Raw genomic sequence first — 24,644 nt, forward strand, 5'->3', positions numbered from 1 at the left:
CCACTTCCAAATCCTTACTTTTAAACTGTAGCCATCCAGACGTTCCCCTCAACATAATACTGGGAATGTTGTTTGCTTTCAGGGCCATCAGCCCATCTCCTGTGGATCTCAGCCAACCAGTGCCAGGGACCTGGCCAGTGGTATTGACTTGGAGATCTCATATGAAGAGTCAATGAAGACGCAACTTAACTGCCCCATTAGGCTGGGAATTTGTGGTACCTCTCCCTCTGCCAGCCTAGGAGAATGGCTGGCACCCAGTAGTATGTGCTGGAGATAAATACTCCAGTAATGTCTGGTGTCAGGAGGACATCTGGCTCTGCTGCTTGGCACTTAGGTGATTTTCCTCAAGCCCCTTCTTTGTACCTCAGTGTCCTTTATTGTTGTGTTAGAGATACTACTGCTACTTACTTTGTGGGATTGTTGGGATTTAATGAGATATTGAATGTTTGTACTTTGGAAAGTTATTACTACTCAGCTATTTGATGTGTTGATTTGGCCTCTCTGTAAACCTCTTGAAGGCAGAGATTATGTATATTGCACTTTCCTTAATTCATGGTAAACCATTGATTACACCTGACTCCCTGTAAGCCTGTTTTCTCATCTGTCAAATGGAAACAATACCACTTACCTTGCTTCCCACACAAGGTTGTTATGCCCCTCACGTTAAGCCAATAACTGTGACGGCCTTCTGTACATTGCAAAGAGCTATACAAGTGGGAGGCATCAGTATAATTATTATTAGCAGTAGTAGTGCTTTGCACTTAATATATTGATGTATTTAAACAGAGCTACAAATGCAGACAGTTCCTAAAGACCAAATTATTTTACCGTCTCGCAGGAGCAGCTTTGGTGAGTTTTAATAACCGGAGGTTGCTTCCGGATGTGAAGCAAGGCAGGTTTAAGAAAGATTCGGTAGTTTGGAGGATGGCACACAGAATCCAGGAACGATGCTGCGGACCCTTTAAAAATTGGGATGGAGGGGCGGGGCTGTTAGCAGGGACGCGGCTGGACCAGTCGGTTTCCAGGAAGTGACGTCAGGCGGCCGCGGAGATGGAGGATTTGCTGGACTTGGACGAGGAGCTGCGCTACAGCTTGGCTACCTCCGTGAGGACCAATGCGGGGGCCTTGTGGGCCAGGATTTGGCGGGTGGGGAGGAGCGACCCCGCCGGCCCCAACTTCTCTGAGGCGACTCAGGGCGGCAGGCCTCGAGCCGCGCCTGGCGAGGCCCAGGAGGAGGCAGCTTACCGCCCCGCCCCCGGGCCACTGTGGGCTCCGCCGCTGCTGGCCTGGGGTTTGCTTTCTTTAAAATCCTCAAAAAGTGGAAAACACCCTGTCCCCGCCGGCCTCTAGGGCCGTGGGAAATTTCCGAGCCTTTCTCCGTTTTTTAGAGCCCCGAGTGCGAACTTCCCCAGAACAGATCGATCACAGGGTGATGGGGGGCCCCCGGCCGGGGTCGCACTCTCTCCCATCCTAGAGATTTTCCTTTGGGACACCTCATTCCAGAAGTTCCTGCAAAAGCCTCACTGTTTTATGCATGGAAGGGAGGCAGGCAGGGACGGCCTTTCTTCCCCGTAATTCCCGCGGGGAGGTGGGAATTACCTCAGTTACCTCAGTAGTTAAGGAAACCAAGATTTGTAACCGATTTGTAACGTGAGGGAGTGATTAGGTGCTCAGGCACTGAGGCCACATGGAGCATAGAGCTGTTGCCTGGGTTCAAAAAACACCTAAAAAACGATTTAACCTTTCCGAGCCTTGGTTTTCTTATGCCTAGAATGGAGGTGTTGCAGTGAAAAGGAAGTGGAACAATACATGGGAAGCGTGTAACTCAGTGCTTGGCATATGTTATCACAGAAGAAGTCAGAAGAGGTTAGCTACTGCTGCCTCTGAGGCTGTGGTTTGCCCAGCGTTATAGTCAGTAAATAATGCAGCTTGATTCAAGACCCAAGTTCAGTGTTTATCTTCCTTCTTTGTAACCCCCATCAGGCCTTTTTATCATTAAAATTGCTTAGGATCGCACTTACTAAAAGATCGGGCCCCAGGGCAAGTCTTTAGTTTCTGCTGTGAGATCTCTAAGTGTTTTGAAGGTCACCAGGCCTTGCTGATACGTGAATGTTTTTTAGTACCTGGGGATGTGAATGTAGTTATTCATTCATTCAACAAATATTTATTGAGCCCCTACTGTGTATCAGGCAGTGTCCTAGGTGTTGGAGATACAGCAATGAATAAAGGAAAGTTCCTGCCCTCATGTGATTATGTTGCAGTGGGTGAAGATGGCCAATAAATAGACTACATTTAACATACACAAAAATCAGGCAGTAAAGAAGTTTTTCTACCCTGTGCATCTATCTATACAGGGTCTTCAAAGAGTTTAAAACCTTGAAATACTTAAAAATTATTAGAGAAACCACCTGTGATCAGCATTTAGAGACAAGATCATTGAATTTTTGTTTTAGCACAACCACTATATGCAGGATGCTGTATTCAGATACTCAATGCTATGAAAAATGGAAAAGGGCAACCATGGTGAAGGGATGGAATTGTCTGCCTTGAGAAGACTATAAGCTGCTTATTTTCAGAACGATTGTTTCCATCATCCTTGAAACCTAAATGACACTACAATTTGAAGTGTCAACACTGCCCAAGAGTTTTTACGAGCTCTCCTGTAACCCCTGTCAATTTAGTGGTGCAGTCAGTCCTTAGAACATCTTAAAACAAGTTTCAGCAGGATATAGTGGAAAGCACCCAGGAAACCCAGGATCTGAAATCAGAAGGCTTTGCTCCTAGGTTTATGTCAGTCACTTCATCACCTTCCTAGGCCTCAGTTTCCTCCTTTGTAAAATGACATCGGTCTCAGTTCCTGTCCATTATTGTGAGAATCAAAGGAAGCCACACTAAATGAGATCTAAAAGTGCTTATATTAATGCTGTATTTTTTAAACAAAGTAAAGCAAAAGTATAAATATGTCAGCACCCAAGAGTCTGACTAAATAGTTTTGTTTATGTGCTGGGAAGCCTTGGAGGCACAGAGTCTCCACTGGAGGGCCTTGGGAAACACCTGCAAATGGTTCATCTGATGGCCAGGAATATTGAAGTGCTCTGGTTTCCAAAGATAATGTCTCAAAATTCTTGTACTAGATTTCCTTTAATGTCTGTAAAGGCAAACCCAGTTACTGTATATATCAGAGCAAATGCTAACTGTTTTCCAGTTGCCATGGAATTTAGGAATTCTTTCCAAAAGCCTGTTTGATAATGATTTTCATGACAAGCTGCAGATTTGAAATTAAGCCTTCCTGAAATCCTGCGTAGGAACATGGGAGCCTTTACCACCTTCTTCTCTGACCTGTGGCATGAGGTCTCTGCCCATCCTAGAGGAATTTGTAACTGCATTTCTTTGGGTAGAAAATAGAATTTTCTTTTGCCATCTCTATAGCTGTTAAAAGAAAACCTTATCCAGCCTGGGCGACACAGGGAGACCGAATCTCTACAAAAAATAAAGTAAAATAAAGTATCCAGATGTGGTGGTGTATACCTGTGGTCCCAGCTACTCAGGAGGGCAAGGTAGGAGGATCACTTGAGCCTGGGAGGTGGAGACTGCAGTGAGCACTCCAGCCTGGGCGACACAGGGAGACCCCATCTCTACAAAAAATAAAGTAAAATAAAGTATCCAGATGTGGTGGTGTATACCTGTGGTCCCAGCTACTCAGGAGGGCAAGGTAGGAGGATCACTTGAGCCTGGGAGGTGGAGACTGCAGTGAGCACTCCAGCCTGGGCGACACAGGGAGACCCCATCTCTACAAAAAATAAAGTAAAATAAAGTATCCAGATGTGGTGGTGTATACCTGTGGTCCCAGCTACTCAGGAGGGCAAGGTAGGAGGATCACTTGAGCCTGGGAGGTGGAGACTGCAGTGAGCACTCCAGCCTGGGCGACACAGGGAGACCCCATCTCTACAAAAAATAAAGTAAAATAAAGTATCCAGATGTGGTGGTGTATACCTGTGGCCCCAGCTACTCAGGAGGGCAAGGTAGGAGGATCACTTGAGCCTGGGAGGTGGAGACTGCAGTGAGCACTCCAGCCTGGGCAACAGAGTGAGAAATTAACCCTAAGTTTCCTATTTTCCTATCAAATAGAACTGACCTAAGGTGCTTGTTTTAAGGGGTTTAGGGGTTTACCTGGGCAAAAACATGCCCAGGTAACTCAAATCCCATTCTCCAATACATCATCATAAATCCAGTCCTTGCTTACCTTCCCAGGATTGTCTCTTTGTTTGTTTGTTTGTTTGTTTTTTTGAGATAGAGTCTAGCTCTGTCACCCAGGCTGGAGTTCAGTGGCACAGTTTTGACTCACTGCAACCTCCACCTCCCAGGTTCAAGCGATTCTCCTGCCTCAGCTTCCCGAGTAGCTGGGACTACAGGCGCATGCCACAATGTCAGGCTAATCTTTTGTGTTTTTAGTAGACACGAGGTTTCACCGTGTTAACCAGGCTGGTCTCGATCTCCTGACCTTGTGATCCGCCCGCTTCGGCCTCCCAAAGTGCTGGGATTACAGGCGTGAGCCACCGCGCCCGGCTGGATTGTCATCTCTGTAGTGGCCGAAATGACATTTGGGTCAGCAGTGCCTTCTGTCTCTCCTTACAGAGGGCCAAGGTGGGTCGCCGAGCTCAACGGGAGTCAGCGCAGGCCGAGAATCACCTCAATGGCAAGAATTCCTCTTTGACTCTGACTGGAGAGGTGGGTGCTAAAAAAAAAAAATCTGAAGAAAAGCTGTTTAAGAGTTAGTGATTCCTTAATGACCAAGGATTTGGTATTCCATATTTCTTCTCTTGAATGCCACCCCTTTCTCCTATCTTGATTTGGGAATTCCCTTCCTTGGCGTTTGTCTTGTAGCAGGAAATGAAAGAAGAACTTTTTTTCCTTGATGCCAGACTAGTTTCTGTGCATTTCCTTATATTCTTAATGTAGAACTTTTTATGTTAGCTGAAGCAAGGGACTGGGAAGTTTCAAAATCCAGTAGGATTCCAGGTTTTTATTTCTGCTGAATAAATGCCATTGAGGCAGACTGGTGACGTAAGGATGGATTACACAATTAGACATTTGCTCTCGGTGGTGACCTGCACTTTCTACAGTCTTCCGGCAGGAAGCAGATCATTTACTGGCCTTACTTTCCTGGAAACTTTTCTGAGTAGCCTGGAATTATGGGAAATGATCCAGTTTCTTTGTGGAGGGTGGGTAATTCTGATGAGCAATACTTTATACTGCCAGGGCACTACTTTTGGCAGCATACTCAGAGCCCCTTTTTACCTTCCCCCATTATATGTGAATTGTCTTTTTACATGTCTGTCTTCCTCACTGGACAGTGAGTTCCCAGACAGCAGGAAACCTAGCTTCTAGCTTGCTGGCCCATAGTAGGTTTGCCACAGATGAAGGAACCCATGCTGAGAAGCCTAATGGGTCAGGCAGGTGCGTGAGCAAATGAGCCGGATACCTGACATGGACACACTTCACTTACATATCACATAGGTAGGAATATTCTTTATTTTCATAGGAAATGCATTCTCCACCACTTTCTTAAGCTCTCCATGTGGCCATGTCCATTTATCTTTCATTTTCTCTCTTTAGAAGTGTGGGTATGGAGAATCATTACTTTAAGATAACATCTGTGCTGGCCTAGAAAAACTAGCAGCTCACCCCTTGGCCTCATTGCCTGGAAGACACTAGGGGAGCAGGTTAGGGCAGCAGGACTGGGAACTGGAGGCCACATGCTCCCTCTAAAGGGACAGCCACTACTTAGCCAAAGCTGGTTGATGCTGTAGAGAATATAGGCCCAATATTGACAGATGTGATTCTTTGAGAGATGCTGGCAGTCTAAATTTTATGTGAAAGCAACAAATTTTTAGAGGTTAGCAACTGATTAAGAAAACCTAATCACCATAGGTACTGGATATTAAATCACCATATGGGCTGGATTTGGTCCAAGGATTGTCAGTGTGTAACTGTGGGCATGGCACCTCTGTTATGATACTTATTACATTGTATTCTAATTGTTTACAAGTCTGGTTCTCTCATAAGATATGAGCATCTGGAAGGCAGAGGTTGTGTCTTATCCTCATACCCTATTATCTGTCACAGTGCCTGGCAGAACAGGCATGCAATTGTTATTGCGCAGGATGAGGTGGAGTCAGGTAAATAGTGTGTGATGTACTTACACATTAGAAACTGAGTAGAAGTGTTATGGGGCCTGGGGCGGGGGGCTTGGGAGGTGCGGATAGTGCAGCATTGGAGGCACAGTTAGGAGAGGTGATATAAAGTAGGAATTTGGTGAAAGAAGATATACCAGACCCAACCCTGGATCTCAGGGAGCTTGAACTGCAGTGGTCTGTGCCTTTAAAGAGAAAATGAGGAAGCAAATGACTGAGCTGATGGAAGCTAGTTCTTGGCCTCTGGCATTTTACACTGTTCCACATGGGTCCAGGAGGATTCATTCCAACACCAGATCATTCATTTATTTACTCAACAACTATTTATTGAAGCACACAGTAAGTGCCAGGCACCATTTTGCAGGGTTGGCATATTTCAGTGAACAAAAGAGACAAGATCTCTTGCCATAATGGAATTTACATTCTCGTGATCATTGGCAACCAGGAAGACTAATTAAAAGTCTACTTAAGGTCAGGCACAGTGGCTGATGCTTGTAACCCCAGCACTTTAGGAAGCCAAGGCAGGAGGATTGTTTGAACCTAGGAGTTCAAGACCAGCCTGGGCAACATAGTGAGACCTTGTCTTTGCAAAAAATTTAAAAATTAGCTGGGTATGGGTGGCATGTGCCTGTAGCCCCAGCTACATGGGGCGCTGAGGCAGAAAAATTGCTTGAACCCAGGAGGCGGAGGTTGCAGTGAGTTGAGATCTTGCCATTGCACTCCAGCCTGGGCAACAATAGTGATGTATATATAAATATACAATGAACAACAAGAGTATATATATATTTAGATATATATATATAAAAATATTAAGAGTGTGTGTGTATATATATACACACATATATTTTAAAGTCTACTTAATTGTGAAGGAGGTTATAGCCACCTATGGTAGTTAGGTGAATGAGCCTGTGATGACCTGATTAGGCCTTGAAGCCTTATATGACCCCCATACCAAATCAGCTCCTGGGCTGGGGTCAGTGGGCCCTGCTTGCCTACCATTCACTTCCCCTTGGCTCCCAGGTGAGAATCATTGGTGTGAGAATATAACTCTGTAGTCACAGAGTGTGATGAACCCTTTCAGGGTTTCAGCCATTCAGTAATACCTACTTATTTCGAGGTTTACCCTTTTTTTTAAACTCTGTGCATTAACATTTTTCTGGGAGAACATGATGAAAAGTCATTCTGCTCTTCACCCAACTGTTGCCTCTGAAAGCAAGATGCCAGTTAGGATTCCAGGATCTCTTTCTCCTTGGGCTAATTGAGGTTTAAACAGTGTGGGCAGCCTCCCACGGGGCCAGATGCTCAGTGTGCTGTGTGGGACTTTTTGGCTGTTTCTTTCTAAAGTTAGATCCCAAGACTTGTGTGTATGCCCATTTACATTCCAATTCTATTACTTGATATATTTATTTTTGTCCTCTTGCTGACTATATTCTAGGATGAAGATATCCATGCAAACGTAAATATGGTACCTGGGAGTTGTCAGACATGCTGGAGTTACTTTAGACTTAAGTGGAAATTAGTTCAAACACATGGTTATTTTAAAGTGAGGTAGTGGAGTTGGGAGCTCTGGTGAAGGAAGCAGAAAGAACACAGGGCTTCGCACCAGAGGAGTGGGTGCTAATTGCCTGGATTGTGAGTAAGTCCATTAATCTCTCTAATTCTCCATTTCATTATCAGTCAGATAGTGATAGTAGTACCACCAGGTTGATATGGGGGCAAGTGAGATACGCATTGAGAAGCTTTTTAATAAACTGAAAAGCACTGTGCAAGCATTCATTCAATAAATTAGTGAATAAAGATGTATTGGGACAGCGCTTTGCTGCTTTTATTAAAGGGCAGCGAAGAAAGAACATGTCAGCCAGAGTCTCTTAGAACTGATTGGAAGTCTGTTCACAGGCTACTACTCAATTATCCATAGTTTGGCTAGTAGTTATCCAGAGCAGAGGGTTTTTTTTTTTTTTTTTTTTTTTTTTTTTTTGAGGCAGGGTCTTGCTCTGTCTCCCAGGCTGGAATGCAGTGGCATGATCATGGCTCACTGCACCCTTGAACTCCCGGGCTCAAGCGATCCTCCAGTCACAGTCTCCTGAGTAGCTGGGACCACAGGCATGCACCACCAAGCCTGGCTAATTTTTTTTGTAGAGACAAAGTTGTTATGTTGCCCAGGCTGATCTCAAACTCCTGGCCTCAATCGATCCTCCCACCTTGGCCTCCCAATGTGCGGGGATTACAGGTGTGAGCCACTACGCCGAGCCTGGAGAAAAGTTTTTTTGCTTTCTAGTTGCAGTAGGCATTTCTTATGTAAAAGCACAGGCCTAGGAGTCATACTAGCCTGGGCCGAAATCCTGGCCCTGTCATACATTAGCTTCTATGATACTGAGTTAATCTTGGTAAGCCTCATTTTCCTGTTGGTGAAACAGGGATAATAATATTCCATACTTCATAGGATGGCTGGAAAGAAAAAGTGATAAAACCCTTAACTCAGTCTGACACACAAATGCTTAATATGTTGCCAGCCTTTATTATTTCTCTAGAACTTGGGCATTCTTTTTATTCCACCTTCTCTACTGAGGTTGAAAGCTGGTGGCCTTCAGGCTGAATTTGGTCTGTAGTCATGTTTTATTTGATCCATACAGGGTTAAGAATTTTAATATTTGTTTCGCATTTATCAATTAGGAAATGTAATATGGAAATTCAGATTTGGGGCTTCTCTTTAAAATCAGAAGCCTTGGCACAGTGAGAATGCCGGGTTGACATTCCCACATGGTGGCAATTGGCTGGAGCTGCAGCTGCTGAGAGCTGACATGCATCCATCCCTCTCCAGTTCACTGCTTAGTATGTTGATACACCTAGTCAGATTTACTCACATTAGATCTACCTGGCTCCCATTTCCATTTGAAGTTAAAACTCCTGTCTTTTAGGATGGATTGATTTTTCAATGGCCTCCTCTATCAATCAGTGTTGAATTTGGCTGCCTACAACAGAAACAACTCCAGTACTTAAACAGGAGCAATTTTTCTTTCACGTAGCAAAGAGTCCAGTGGAGGGCAGAGCAGAGTGGGTGCAGTCACTGGAGCATGTCCTGCATTACTCTAGCTCCTTCCAGCTTCCTGCTGTGCTATCTGGAGCTTGTGACTTTTGTTCTCATGGTTGCAAGATGGCTGGTCATTCTCCTGGAATCAGATATGCATTCTAGGTGGGAAGAGAGGGAATCGTTGAAGAGTTCAAGGTGCATGCCAGTAAGAAGGGTGTACCCCTTCTTATCAGGAAAACAGTAGCCAGAAACCTCACTAAGGAGACCTCTAGTTGCATTTCATTGGTCAGAACTGGATCTTACAGCCACACTCTCAGTTTCAGAGGAGTTTTTCATGGGCACATTACCATACATAGCATCGGGGTTTCTTGGTGAGGGAGGTGAGGAGAATGGCTCTTGAGTAGGCAGTTCAGAAATGACATGTCAATTTAAAACAAATAGAAATTATAGAAAGGCCTCTTTTTTTTGTAGTCCTGGGTATGAAAAGAAAGAATTATTTTGGCTTAAAAAAATCTACATTCATCTCCAGTTTTTAATTTGAAGTTGAGTGAAAAAATCGTATGCCCTAAGTTCCAGGATATCTGATTGAGTGGACTGTGTGAACTCTCTTCTTGATCTTTTCCTTCTGGTTGTCTCCATAACCACTTAGGACTCGGTGCCAGTAGGATGCCTGTGGTTCTGTCCAGGTAATTAAACTCTTCTTCCTGCTCTGAGAGAAGAGGAAAAGTCTTTTTATTTGCTTGGTCATTTGATACATTTCAAATCACTTAACTGTCTAATTTTAAAATTTACCGGAAAGATGAACTCTTTGTGTAATTTTTCTAGTTTGGAGTAGATTGGAGTTGTGTCTACTTTTTTAGGGTTGTTGTGAAGATCAAATTAGGTAACACATGTAAAGTACTTAGCACGGTATCTGGCACACAGAAACCCAAGAAGAAATGGTAAGTACTAAGAAAGCTTATGACTGTACATTTTTTGGGTGGAGGTGGGGTGCACCTGTTGCAAATCAGGCTGGGATCACTAGAAGCATGGTTCAGCTAGCAGTTCCGGTTGGAATTGTAGGTATTGAGGATTTTGCTGGAAGATAGTTCTATGATGAGTGTCTACATGTCTGTGATGTATAACTTTCTCTGGGGAGGACAGGTCTGAGAGTTAAACCAGATTTCTCTGCCTGAGCCTTGGCCTTCTATTGATACAAACGATTGTGCCCTCACAGAACTCTTTCAAGGACAGACCCAGACGCTTTCTGCCAAAAAGTTACATTCTACCGAGTTTGGGCAGAAGTAATCTTTGGCAAAACCTCTCCAGGGCTAGCTCATCTTTTGGATGAGCATTTCTTGCTGGGATCTAGATCTCTTTTTGGCTTAGCTTTTATTTTGCAGATTGTCCTTTTAATAATCATCGTCATAGCTTACACTGGAACAGTTGCTAGCTATCTGTTCATTACATGCAGTGTCCTAGTTGAGCCTTATGGTAGCTCTTGAAGTAGGTACTCTTATCATCATATTGTACATGTGAGGACATGGAGATTTTGAGAGTCTGGGTAACTTGTCAGAAGCATTCAGCTAATCGGTGACTCTAGTTGAGTCTTTCTGACTCAAGTGCCTAACCTCTCCTACCTGCTAGATGGGAAGAAGAAAGACCTCTAAGTACAGAAGAGGGTTTTGGAGAGGGCAGAGAGACTCAGGGTCATTCCCTTGGGGTCTTTTGGAATGGGAGTAAGTTCTCACTTGATCACCCTTATTCGTTCAGTGGTCTAGAGAAGTGTTGGAGTCACAGCTGTTCCCTTTCTCTCCCCCCATCCCCTTGGTGTTCCTCCGAGGACGCAGAACTGAAAGTTAGCCAGATTCCCTCTTAGGAATCTGAGAAATGCTGCTGGGCTCATGTTCCCAAATTAGGCCAATTTCCTCATCCCCCAGCAGCCTCACTCGGCTGGAGCTCCCTTGGCACTTTGCATTACGTCTCTCGCCCTCCGCCTGTCCCCTTACTGGTCTGCCAGCCAGGCAGTTATTTTCAGCCCAATAGGGTTATCTGCTGACCCTTTTTGGTGACATTTTTCTTCTTTCTCACAAAAATAACTCTCCTGATTGGTCACATTTTCCAGCATTTTTCGTAGCCGCTTTCCAATCGGCTGGACTGAATGATGCTTCTGATAACGTTGCCGAAGAGGGATGCAGGGAATTTGATATGGAGTTGTTCATAAGGAATGTGTTTTCCACACTTCATATTTATGTCATGCTTGGCGTGCTTTGGTTTTGAACTCTCCCTTGGGGTGTGCAGATGTGCATCGCTGGCCCATCTCTGGGGCCGGCCGCTGTGTGGGAGGGAATGTCATCTCAGGGTAGAGCCTGCAATTGGAAATCAGCATCTTGAGGTTCTCCGCCAGCACTGGCTCTGGCTTTGTCAAAGGCTCTTCAAGTGCCCCAGGAAAACATGCCTTCTTGCTGGCTTCTGTGAGACCCAGAGTGCAAGTTGGTGGTCAAAGAGCACTTTAAGATTTTCCTACTCACCTATGGGGAGGGTTAGGTGAGAAATATGTGTCAAGAGCTTAGCCCAGTGCACCGTAAGTCCTCTCTTGTTGTCATTTTCTATGTAATCTGAGAAGTAGAAAAGATGATCGTTTTGTCTTTAATCCCAGCTCTGCCAGTTACTAGGTGTATATCCCAGGTGTGTTACTTAACCACTCTAAGCCAATTTCCTCATCTGTTGAATGGAGATGATAGTAGTATCTATCTCATTGGGTTGCTGGAGGGTTAAATAAAATATATAAAGCTCTTAAAGCAGTGCCCAACACCTGCTAACTTTTATTGTCCTTATCTGTATCACATGAGAATTAGAATGTATTATCAATTTATCCTAAATATCAGTTCTGTCCAAGATACAGAGATATTCATATTTCATAGACTAACAACTGGCCCTTATGGCAAAGAAACATTTGGGTGAGGAATCCTTTTGGTAAGAATTCTTTGTGCCACTAGAGACCCATTTTATTTGTCCCTTGTAGTAGCATTTCTGCCTGTGCTGTTGGCCAGTTGTTTGCTAACACCTTTCCATCAACAAAATCCAACTGTCTGTCTGGAGGTTGACAGTCTTTTCAAAGAATGATCCTTAATTGCCGACTTCTATCATTTTGTTGTTCTGGGGGCAGATGAGTAGAAAATGAAGAGGGCAGGAGTGACCTTGGTGACCTCAGTTACCTTGGAAAAAAGGAAATATTCATTCATTTATGTAACTTGATTGGAGCTTTCTGTGTGCCAGGTATTGTGCTTTGAACTTGGAATACAATGATTAACCAGACATGCTCCCTGTCTTCTAGAACTTTGACCTAGGGGCTTGTAGAGAAGTGTCAGGTGGAGGTGATTACAGAAGATATGAGAGTACACACGTTGAGCCCATTTTATTCTCAGGGATATCCAAAAAGGTGATCCAGGAAGAAACCATGTTTGAGCTGAGACTTGAAGGATGAGTAGAAATTAGCCAAGAGAAGGGGGGGAAGAATATTCCAGGTAGAGGGAAGAGCACGAGCCGAGTTCTGGAGACGAGAGAGAGCATGGCGTGGTGGATTTGTTGGTGGAGCAGTTGACCATACAGGTGATAGAGGGGTGGTCATAAGTGACTTTGTATTTGAAACCAGCCCCTTTTGCCTTCCTTGATAAATGGACTAAGTGTTTGTAAACCAGCCCCTTTGCCTTTTCACAAATGACCCATATGAGGTCAACATTTCTAGTATGACACTGAAATAATTGGTAATGTTATGAGAGCTAAACAAGCTTTCAGTATTTTTAGCCTTGTCTTTTATTGCTGCATCTTCAGTGCAGCCACTATACCTTTCTCTATGTTTTTGTGTTTGCTGGTCAAGAAAAATCTCCGAGGTGTGCTCGAGGATTTCAGATTCTATGGTAACGTTGGAATTTGGTTTGACTCCTTTTTGGAGTAAATAGACCACTGGCTGTGTTCAGAAATCTTTTTTTGGTATGTGAAACTTTTCATGGGAATGATACCTTTGTTGTAATGAGAACTGACTTCTATTTAGGCAAAGTGCCCAGAGCAGAGACTTGTCACGATCTATGGCTGTAAACAGAATTCTGTTAGAAAATAAAAGTGTTTGTTTGGGGGCGGGGGTTAGGAGGGAATTAGATAAATGATTTGAGCCACTATCATCCCCCCGGGCTTCAATAGTTGCCTCATGACTAGTGCCTCCTCTTATATTGCCACTGTCCTGCAATTTAGCTAGAGTGGTCTTGTAAAAATGTGTATCAGTCATTTCACAGTCAAACCCTTTAATGGATACCCATTGCACTTAAGATAAAAAACAAACAAACAAACAAACTCAAATTCTTAACTTAGCCCTGTGTGATCTGGGTCTTCTCTGCATGGCCAGCCTCATTTCACACCTGTCAGCTGTTGTAGTTGTGCTGGGCTCCTTACCATGCCTCTTTAGTTCCCTACTTCTTATAATGTCTAGTCCCCTAGAATACTTCCCTGAAATAGTAGAGTTTCATAGACTAGAATAGAAAGAATCATTCCCTAGAATATCTACCCCTAGTGTTTGTTGGGCTGACTACTCTCCTTATCCTTTGACTTGAGTATCACTCCTTCAAAAAATATTATTCTTTAAGTGAAGTGCCTTTATTATATGCTCTCGTTTCTTTTTTCACATTTTCCTTATCACTTCAATCACAGTTTGTAATCATATGTTTGTGTCCTTATTTAGTTTCATCTCCCTGACCAATTGCAAGCTGCAGAAGTGGCTGTTCTCCTCCCTGGAGACTGGCACTGTGTAGGTCCTTAATAAGTGCTGGTTAAATGAATCCTCAGGTGTGAGGAGTGGGGGATGATGTATTCAACCTGCAGGAAATGCCCGAGAGGCTTTAATGTGTGGGACTTGTGTATACTAGGCTGTGGGCTGGAGCTGGAGATTTGGAAGTCCTTAGCATTGAGGTGGTAAATGGAAGCCCAACACTCTAAGAGAGGGTTTTAGAGTAAGAGGAGAGGGCTTCTGATGGAAGTGGAGGAACAGACAGAAGCTGACAACCACTCATGTTTAGGAAACACACAGCCAAAAAACAGCTTACCAGAAGAAATTGAGGGGCCGGGCGTGATGGCTCATGCCTGTAATCCCAGCACTTTGGGAGGCCAAGACGGGTGGATCACGGGGTCAGGAGATCGAGACCATCCTGGTTAACACAGTGAAACCCCATCTCTACTAAAAATACAAAAAATTAGCCGGGCGTGGTGGCGGGCGCCTGTAGTCCCAGCTACTCGGGAGGCTGAGGCAGGAGAATGGAATGAACCCAAGAGGCAGAGCTTGCAGTGAGCCGAGATCGCACCACTGCACTCCAGCCTGGGCGAAGAGCGAGACTCCATCTCAAAAAAAAAAAAAAAAAATCGAGGAGTGGTGACCAGAGAGGAGAGGAGAAACCAAGCACCTGTAGTGTCCAGAAGCCAAGGTAAGTGAGAGTGTCATGAAGGACTGAGGGGTCAGCAGTGTTTGATGCTGCTGAGAGGGTCCAGGAAGGGAAGGCCTGAGCAGGTTCTATTGGGTTTAGCAATAGGGGTCCCTGCAATTTCAGGGAGCAGAGAGAAGGCCACATGCGCCTGGCACAATACACACTGAGTGGGGTCTCAGTAAATCCTTGTTGAAAGAATTCAGTGAATAGGCTATGACATGTACTCAGGGGCTCAAGCAATCCTCCCCTTCACTCTGCCGAGTAGCTGGAACTATAGGCATGCACCACCACACCAAGCTAATTTATTTTTATTTTTTGTAGAGACAAGGTCATGCTATGTTGCTCAGGATGATCCTGAACTCCTGGCTTCAAGCAGTCCTTCCACCTTGGCCTCCCAAAGCTCTGGGATTATAGGTGTGAGCCACCATGCCTGGTTCCGACATCTCTTTCTCTTTATTTTTTTCCTCTCTTTTATTGAGCTTCCTCTGTTTTTTCTCCACTGTTTCTCTTTTTCCTGCATCTCTTTTTGTTTGTCCTCTTAACCAGTGGTAACGAAGAACTCCGACCCCCACACTCCATTTTGCTTTGCCCATTCATTTATATATATGTGTGTATATATTAACTTTTTTGTAGTGACACGATCTCACTGTGTTGCCCAGGCTGGTCTCAAACTCCTGGCCTTAAGTGATCCTCCTACCTCGGGCTCCCGAAGTGTTGCGATTACAGGCATGAGCCATCACACCTGGCACATTTATATATATTTTTATTTACATATTTATAAGTAGAATTTTATTCATTCACTTATTTATCCTACATTTAATATACACTTTCCAATACAAAAATATTTTAACAAGAAAACTTTGTATTCTAGTTGGGGAACCACATACCTGACCAACAATTATAATTCTGAGGTAGTATCTGAGATCAAGAACCCAGAAGGAGCACCTTACCCTGCCTGGAAGTTAGGGAAGGCTTTCTAAAAGAGGCAGCTCTTGAAGTGGGTTGACATGAACAAGTAGGAATTTGCTAATGAGCAAGGAGGGCAAAAAGCCATTTCTGGCGGCCTGCAAAGCCTGTTCTAAGGCGTGCCATTGCACAGGGGCCGCGGGCTTTTAGGGCACGGTAAAGCCATTTAATATATTGGGAACATAGGCCTGGCATTCCAAGTGGAGAAATAAGAGTTTGTTTTCTACGTTGTAGGGAGCCCACAAAGATTTTAAAGCAAAGAATGACGTGACCAACTTTGTTTTCTAGGAAGATGAATCTGGCAGCTACACTGGAGGATAGAGTGGGAGAGCTAGTTGGCAGGGAGATCGCTGGGAGGCGGTTGGAGCAGTCCTTCTGAGAGATGATGAAGGCATCAACCAAGGCAGCATTCCCAAACTTCTGGCATTTCCCCATCATTTTAACCGTTTTACATTTTTACAGTTACAATACATACCACTCACATTATTAACTTTTTAAATCAACTTTCCTTTTATACTTAAATGCATTTATTTTTTTAAAAAGTTTTCAATGAAATGATCATTTGTGGTATTTATATTTTTTCTTAGTGTACATAACATACATAATTGGCTATTTTTAAAAAGGTTCATCTATTTACCTTTTCCAGGCATCTCACCAGTGGCATATGTGCCTTACTTTGGGAAACAATAACAAAAACCTGGTGGAGGGGCCTAAAGAGGAGAGGTCAGTGACAAGAGACCTGTCTGAGGGCGGGCAGATAGGACATGGTAACAGATTGGCTGTTGGAAGTGGGAGAGAAGGAGAGTCTGGAGTTGAGCCCACATGTAGCTGAAAAGACTGAATGGATAATGACATTTTTGAGACTGAGAATTTAAGAGTGTTAGCAGTTGGTGAACAAGAAAGGATAATTACTTCAATTTGGGACATGCTGAATTTGAGTTGCCTTCAGGATTTTCAAAGAGGTCTGCCAAGTTGAAAATTTGGTATGGAGCTTAAGAGAGAAAGTTGGAAACTAGTGATAACAGATGTGGGGGCCATCAGCATACATTCTAGGGTCTCTATGAAGAACCTATAGCATGAACCCCTGATACCTTTTTGACACACAGACCCTTCATGATCTCCAAGTACAAACACATTTTCAGTAGAGAAGCGGTATGATTGGATTTGCATTTTAGAAAGAACACTTTGGCAACAATTGGATGGGAATGGATCCAGGTTTTGTGAGTCCTGAAGCTTATGCAATTTGGAGGCCTTCTTTAAGACAAACAATTCAAAATGATAGATTCAAAATCAGGTATAAAAGCAAATACTTACAATTGGAACAGAAGTCATAGCTGAGTTACTTGAGTCTTCAATATTCAGATGGCCTTTCTTCAGAGACCTTGTTAGGCAATTTACCAGAAATACTTACATAGAAATGCTTCCTGATTGGAACCTAGCTTCCCCTCGCTATCTAGAACTCTCTGTAACTCCCAGGGGCCCCTGCGGGCATGCAATACAGATTTGAGGTAGGTGAGACTGGAAGCAGGGAGACCAGGTAGGACCCTGCTGAGGGAAGGCAGATCATGAATTTGTTTAGCCTTAATTCGCATGGTTGTGCAAGTTTCTCCAACACCCCTGAGCAGGCTGGATCTTGACACAGTGGAAGCAAGTAGTTGGCTTGATGCAGGCTTTAGAGGATGTCTTATTCTGTTTTATGTTGCTCTAACAGAATGCCACAGAGTGGGTAATTTATGAATGACAGACATTTATTTTCTCGCACTTCTGGAAGCCAGGAAGTCCCAGATCAATGTGCTGGCATCTGGTGAGGGCCTTTTTGCTGAGTAATCCCATGGCAGAAGGTGGAATGGCAAGAGGGCATATGAGAGGGAAAGGCAAAAGGGGACTGAACTTGTCCTTCTATAAGGGACCCACTCTAGTGATAATGGCATTAATCCATTCATGAGGGCAGAAGCTTTCATGGCTTAACTACCTCTTAAAAATCCCACATCTTGGCTGGACATGGTGGCTCACGCCTTTTATCCCAACACTTTGGGAGGCTGAGGCAGGTGGATCACCTGAGGTCAGGAGTTCAAGACCAGCCTGACCAACATGGTGAAACCCCATCTCTACTAAAAATACAAAATTAGCCAGGTGTGGTGGTGCAGGCCTGTAATCCCAGTTACTCAGGAGGCTGAGACAGGAGAATCACTTGAACCCAGGAGGTGGAGGTTGCAGTGAGCCAAGATCGCGCACTTTGGCAACAAGGGCGAAACTCTGTCTCAAAAAAAAAAAAAAAAAAATCAATCCCACATCTGAATACTGTTACAATGGCAATTAAATTTCAACCCAAGTTTTGGGGGGGACATTCCAGCCATAGCAAGGGGAAGTGCAGTAAAAAGATAAGGGGGGGTGGCATGATGTCATAGACCTTGGGAATGAACTCGGTTGATAGGGAAAGAAATGACACCAAGAAGGAAGTTGTTAGATAAGGAGGGAAGGAGGGGACTGGATATTTCAGAAATGGAGCAGTTCCAGTTATGACTGGAGTTTCAAGAAGTAGCAAGGCCATTGGCATTTAAAGGGTCTGGGAACCACAAGGCTAAACATTAGAACTGTTCATGTGAACACTGACTTTGCTTAGAATAATGAGAATAGTTGTGGAGAGGGAGCCAAATGCCCAAATTTTTGGTCAGTGCGTGCTCAGGGCATTGTTAGTGACAGGAATGAAGAAGAGAGAGGTGGTATAACTGAATGGTATGAGTTTTGAAAGAAGTGTTTCATAATAATTTGGAAGAGTAATGGTCTAGAGGAACTTTGGGGAGTGAAACAAGAGTATTGTCTTGGGACTTGGGTTTGTGGGGTTTTAAAGAATGAGCAGACTCTACTTGAAAGAGCCGCGAGAGCAATGAAGTCCATGGGGGAAGCCAGGATTTAGGAGAGGCAAGGAGATAGAGAGAGTGTGCTGTGAATATAGAATATCTAATCTGCTTAGAAACCATAAGGTTGTTATCAGAAAGCTTCACCGAAATCATTAGCTAGGCTAGATTTCCTCTTCTTATGTGACACGTCAATAATTACTAAGAAGGAGCAAAATGATAGTAAAATATTCTTTTAAATAATGATACTTTACAGGAAAAGGGTACTGACTAATGTTAAATGTCATTAGTGATAGGCTGAAACATTTCTGGTCACATGCCTTTACCCAGTATAATGGAGAGTTATGTCTCTGTGTTTAGTCCATTGCTTTTATGTTCCATTTTAATTCCTCCATTGGCTTTTAGGTATAGTTTTTAATACTTTTTTTTTTTAAGTGGTTGCTCTAGGATTTAAAATATGCATCCTTATCACTGGTTACATAGAGTTAATATTATACCACGGTGGGGTGTGGTGGCTCACTCCTGTAATCCCAGCACTTTGGGAGGCCGAGGCAGGAGGATCATGAGGTCAGGAGTTCAGGACCAGTCTGGCCAACATAGTGAAACCCTGTCTCTACTAAAAATACAAAAATTAGCTGGACATGGTGACACGTGCCTGTAATCCCAGCTACACGGGAGGCTGAGGCAGGAGAATTGCTTGAACAGGGACCCAGGAGGCAGAGGTTGCAGTGAGCCAAGATCGTGCCACTGCACTCTAGCCTGAGATATAGAGCAAGACTCCGTTTAAAAAAAAAAAAAATTATACCACTTCATATAAAATATGAGACCCTTGCAGCCATGTAAGTCCACTTGTCCCCCCAGTGCTTTGTGGTATTAATACCATATATTTTTAAACTATTTATATTAAGAACTCTGTAATACGGTTCGTCAGGTTTTTGTTTTGTTTTATTTTGTTTTGTTTATGAGACAGAGTCTCACTCTGTTGCCCAGGCTGGAGTGCCGTGGTGTGATCTTGGCTCACTGCAACCTCTGCCTCCCAGTTCAAGCGATTCTCCTGCCTCAGCCTCCCAAGTAGCAGGAATTAGAGGCGCCCGCCACCACACCCGGCTAATTTTTGCATTTTTAGTAGAGACAGGATTTCACCATGTTGGCCAGGCTGGTCTCAAACTCCTGACCTCAAGTGATCCACCTGCCTCAGCCTCCCAAAGTGCTGGGATTACAGGTGTGAGCCACCACCCCCAGCCCAGCTTGTCATTTTACTTTAAACAGTTGTCTGAGAGAAATTCTGCCTTTTTTGTTGTTCTTCATTTCTTCCAATGGATCCAAGTTTCCATCTGGGGGTGTCATTTCTCTTTAGCCTGAAGAACTTCCTTTAGCATTTCTGGTAGGACAGATTCGCCAAGAACAACTTCTCTATCTAGTTTATCTGAAATCTGAAAATGTTTTCATTTAATCCTCATTTTGAAGGATATTTTATATTGACATAGAATTCCAGATTGAGAGTTTTTTTTTCCTTTCAGCACTTTAAAAATTGCCATAACTTTGTCCTCTGGCCATTTTTCCCCCCGAGTGTTCCGTATGTAAGTCTTTTCTCCTCCCTCTGCCTGCTTTAAAGATTTTGTCTTTATCTTTGCTTTTTAGCACTTTGACTATGATGTGACTGTGTGTCATTTTCTTTGATTTTTTCTGTTTAGGATTTGCTAAGGTTTGCAGATCTCACAGTTGATACTTGTCACTCCAAATTTGGAAAGTCTTAGGCGATTACTTCTTCAAATATCTGTTCTGCCCTTTTTTCTCTTTTTTTGTGCCTAGGACTCTAGTTGCATACATGTTAGACTGTTTGATATTGTTCCATAAGTTTGTTCTATGTTTTTTGTTCCTTAAGCCTTATTAATTTTTTTCCCATCTTTTGTCCTTTGTTCTTCAGATTGGGTATTTTCTATTGGTCTGTCTTTAAGTTCACTGGTGATTTTTACTGTTTTGTTCCAACGGCTGTTAAGCCCAACTGATTTTTTTCATTTTAGATATTTTACTTTTAAATTAGAAATTTCCATTTATTTTTCCTCGTCTGTTTTTTTCCTACATAGCTTCTGTTTCTCTCCTAGATTTCCCATCTGTTCATTCATTATGGCCATCTTTTCCCATAAGTCCTTGAACATATATCTGCTTTTAAGCTCCTTATATAGCTGCTTTAAAGTTCTTGTCTGTTAATTCTAATATCTGGGGTCAGTTTTTATTGTCTACTTTTTCTTCTGAGTATGGGTCACATTTTCCTGGTTCTTCATATGTCTAGTAATTTTTGTTTGTACATAAGACATTGTAGATGAAAATTTACAGTAACTCTGGAATTACCTTCCTCTGAAAAGTATTTATTTTTGTTTTAGTAGGCAGTTAAACTATTTGTGGATCACCTTAAACTTGTGGGAACTTGGTTTTGGATTGTGTTAGGTTGGGTCTATTTTGGTTTTGCCCTTTGTTCTAGAGCAAATCCCATAGTCCTGGGACATGGTCTTTACTCCTAAGATGGCCCTTCTGGGATTTCAGTGAAAGACTCAATGTTTGTACCAAGCACGTCTAACTTTGTGGAACTCAAACTCCAGACTCTGCCTCCCTTGCAATGAAATTTCATCTCTACTCAGCTTTTTATTATCCTTTCAGCATTTGCTTTTCACTGGATTTCTTGGAGTCTCCTTCATGCATGTACAATTCAGGTATTGACTAAGAATTTTAGAGAAATTTGTGTACATATTTGGGGACTCCCTCCTTCTCAGGATTTTCCCCTATTTCTAGCAGCTCCAAGTTTTGTTTTTAAAGCCAATAAAATTGCAGCTTTCTGCTGGAGTTCCAGCTACCCAGTTGTTGTACAGACTGAGTGCACTCACACTCAGAGAATCTATTTGAGCATGGATTTTTACCAGTCCAGTTCTTTTCTTTCAAGGATAAAATCTCCAGTGTCTGCCTGCTTTTGTTTCCTCTCCAGTATCTTCTAATAGTGGTTTTATACGTTTTGTCCAAAGTTACAATTATTATCTGTGTGAAGATTAGTTGAATACATACTACTTTCCCATTATGTACTAATTGCTTTTGGACTGTTTCAGCATACACTGTTTTTTTCTTTTTTTCAGATGATATTATTGGTGAGAAAAGAATGAGAGGGGTTGTTGCAGAGACAGATTGTCCATTTTCCCTTGGTACTAATGACAGGGACGTTCTAATATATTAGCTATCGAGACAGAAAGTGTTCTGACATTAGAGGTGCAACTTGGAAGTAATGACCAGAAACATGGGTATGAGGGAGGCCCAGAGACCAGAGATAAGTCACCAGAATACAAGTGTTCGTCCATGCAGATGCTGTGCTGAGCACTAGGAAAGGTTAATCTAAAAAGGCCTCTAGAGTTAGAGAGGTTGGCAGCGTGCTATTTCAAGGGCGGGAGTGGGGAGGGTCTTTCTGTGCAGCCTCAAGCTGAGTAGCAAAATTTATGGGTTAAGTGACTGTTCCTAGGTCCTGCCTTTCCTGTTAAGCCATTTTCAGCTGGGGTGGTAGAGGAGCTGGCCTTCAGCCTTGCTCATTTGGGAAAGGGTGGGAAAAGAACCTGAGAAATTAACCTGGGGCTTGGACTGATAAGCTGAAAAAGAGACTGTAGTATGTTTTAACATTGGTGTATGCATAAGGAAATTTTTATGCATACATAGGAGAAATCCAAGAACAATGTAGCAAGTTTTTCATAAACTAAATTTATTCCATCTAAAGGACCATTTCTTATCCTGGTTTGTGTCCTTTCTAATTTGGGGAGATTAGAAAGGTCCATTCTGTAATGAAATGATGGAGAGAAGAAATGGTTAAAAAAAATTCTTAACAAAATTAAAAGCTGTTAACCTGTACTGCCAGTCCACACAAACAGAAATTTGCTTTTTGAAATATTGACAGTTTATGAAATCCAGAAGTTTGGGAAACAGTTCTAGAAATTTAAAAAATATTTTTAAGGATTACTGGGGACACTGTTTTTTTTTTGTTGTTGTTGTTTTGTTTTGTTTTGTTTTATTTTGAGACAGAGTCTCGCTCTGTTGCCTAGGCTGGAGTGCAGTGGTGGGATCACGGCTCACTGCAGCCTCTATCTCCTAGGCTCAAGCAATCCTCCTAGATCAGTGTCCTGAGTAGCTGGGGCTAAAGACATGCGCCACTATGCCAGGCTAATTTTTTCTATTTTTTGTAGAGATCAGGTCTCACTTTGTTGCCCAGGCTGGTCTTGAACTCCTGAGCTCAAGCAGTCCTCCTGCTTTGACCTTCCAAAATTTTGGGATTACAGGTGTGAGCCATTGCGCCTGTCCTGGGGCTACTTTTCAGATGGTATATAGTAGGTATAGTGAAATGTTTACTAATTTGCTAGCCATGACCTTGCTCTGTGCTTATAGTGTCTTCTCCTTGGGCTCCCACAACTAAAGCAAAATTAAAAACTACAGCGTGAAACCTGCAGTGTCCCTGGTCTCACCACTGTGTGACACAGAGTGGGGAATGAAGCCAGGCATTTCTCTCTAGGTCTCACATGAGGTGGGCCGCCAACCCATGGGTTAATGCTTCTCTCAAGCTGCCCTCACTTCTTTTCCATCATCACCTGTGAGGAGTCTTGTGAGAGATCAGGTTTCCTAAAGCATCAAGGTTACAGCATGCTTCTACTGCTCTCAACTTGCTCCAAGTCATTCCATCCTGGATTTGGTTGAGGTAGCAAGTCTTAGACTGTGCTTGTACAAAGTCACTAAGTCATGTGCCAGGAGGGGTTGCTTCTTAGAGTGTTGGGAATTTACACCTTCAATATTGTGCACATTTCTGGCTACACCCATGCTGGGTTGATTTTAATAAATGGAAAGGAGTTAAGAGAATGACAGAAATGTATAGGTTTTGATTTCTGATGAATGTTGAAAAGAATGTTTATGTTGGCTGAATGGCAAAAAGTATGGGGAAATGGGGCATGTCTTTATAAGTGTCTGAAAGGTATATAGATCCAAGAAGAGGAAGGAGGGAGAGCTGATTTAGGATGACCCAAAAGGATATAATTGAGATTAAGAAGATGCCATCCAGGGTGGGAAAGTCCAGGGTGAATTTGAAGAATGACTTTCAGGGCTGAAATCTGTTCTCTTTGGATCAGCCTCTTCAGCAAACTACTGGCAGCCCTATCCCATGAGTCACTTAAATTGGGCAGTTTGATGACTCTGTATTGAGCTGTAGGATATGGCTCTTTTTCTTATAGGTTATGTGTGACTATTTGGGAAGTGCGACACCAGTAGAGCATTTGCCAACACCGTGGCTGTCCTGAGCATCACATTTACGTCTCAGTGAGCTACAGAACTGTGGTTTCCTCTTCTTGATTCGGGCAGCTTTAAAGGATATCTCTCTCTTCAGGGAAGCTCGAATAGATAATTGGATCCCTAGAATGAAATATATGCAAGGCCTCCCCCAAGTAAAAGGCCCTATAACATCTGGCCACCAAAAACTCCCATTGTCTCAACCCTAAGCATTGAAGATTTCTCTTCTGAAGTCTGCATTTTATTACTATCGTTATTATTTCTGAAAATAATATAACAGCCTCTATTATCACTATTTATTAGGAGTCTACTGTATGCCAGGGATTTTCTGCAGTGTCTATGGTAGACCTGCAAGGGACTCATGATCATTCTCATTTTACACATGAGGAAAAGGAGGCTCAGTGAAGATATGATGGGCCCAAGGCTGCCCAGCTAGAAAGAGACATTTCTAGAATTTGAACCTAGGACTGCCCCTCCTTCCTGCTCCCTCTTCCTTTCCTCCCCTGCCTCCCTCTCCCCACCTTTAAATGGCTTTTCCCCTTTGATTCCTTGTGGCAAAATCACATGTCCTTCTTGATTCAGTCCCTCCTTCTTCAAAGCCACTCCACTGTTGGTATGAGGAAAATATCTTGTAGCATGCAGTAAAGACACAGCTGTCTTCCAAGTGCGAAGATTTATACTGAATGCAGCCTAACACAGCTTGGCCCACTGTTCAAGCTGTTATTAATATGATTTTGGCATCACTTTTTAATTCTGACTTTGCCCTTAATGCTTCCCTCAATCTAATCCTTGACTTGCCTCGTTAAAGGGGTAAGGATTAGACCATGCTATTTTCTGGACCTCC

The 24,644-nt window shown here is 43.1% G+C and overlaps 1 protein-coding gene across 7 annotated transcripts in view; it reads left to right on the top strand.

Annotated features, from left to right (window-relative positions):
• Nucleotides 1–1,036: 1,036 nt before the first annotated feature.
• IFT43 (intraflagellar transport 43) overlaps nt 1,037–24,644 on the top strand; it is a 99,240-nt gene continuing 75,632 nt past the window's right edge. For 4 of the 7 annotated variants that reach the window (XR_006699901.3, XR_012416011.1, XM_045397592.3 and 1 more), the window contains exons 1-2: nt 1,037–1,146; nt 4,636–4,728. Coding sequence is in view for 3 of the 7 variants with exons in the window: in XM_045397592.3 (XP_045253527.2) it covers nt 1,051–1,146; nt 4,636–4,728 (189 nt within the window). In the remaining 4 variants the exon portion in view is untranslated. The remainder of the gene's footprint in view (nt 1,147–4,635; nt 4,729–24,644) is intronic. The other 3 variants (XR_012416010.1, XR_012416012.1, XM_005561845.4) reach the window with 1 other exon arrangement.

The sequence above is a fragment of the Macaca fascicularis genome, chromosome 7 (genome assembly GCF_037993035.2).
Source record: "Macaca fascicularis isolate 582-1 chromosome 7, T2T-MFA8v1.1".
NCBI lineage: Eukaryota > Metazoa > Chordata > Mammalia > Primates > Cercopithecidae > Macaca > Macaca fascicularis.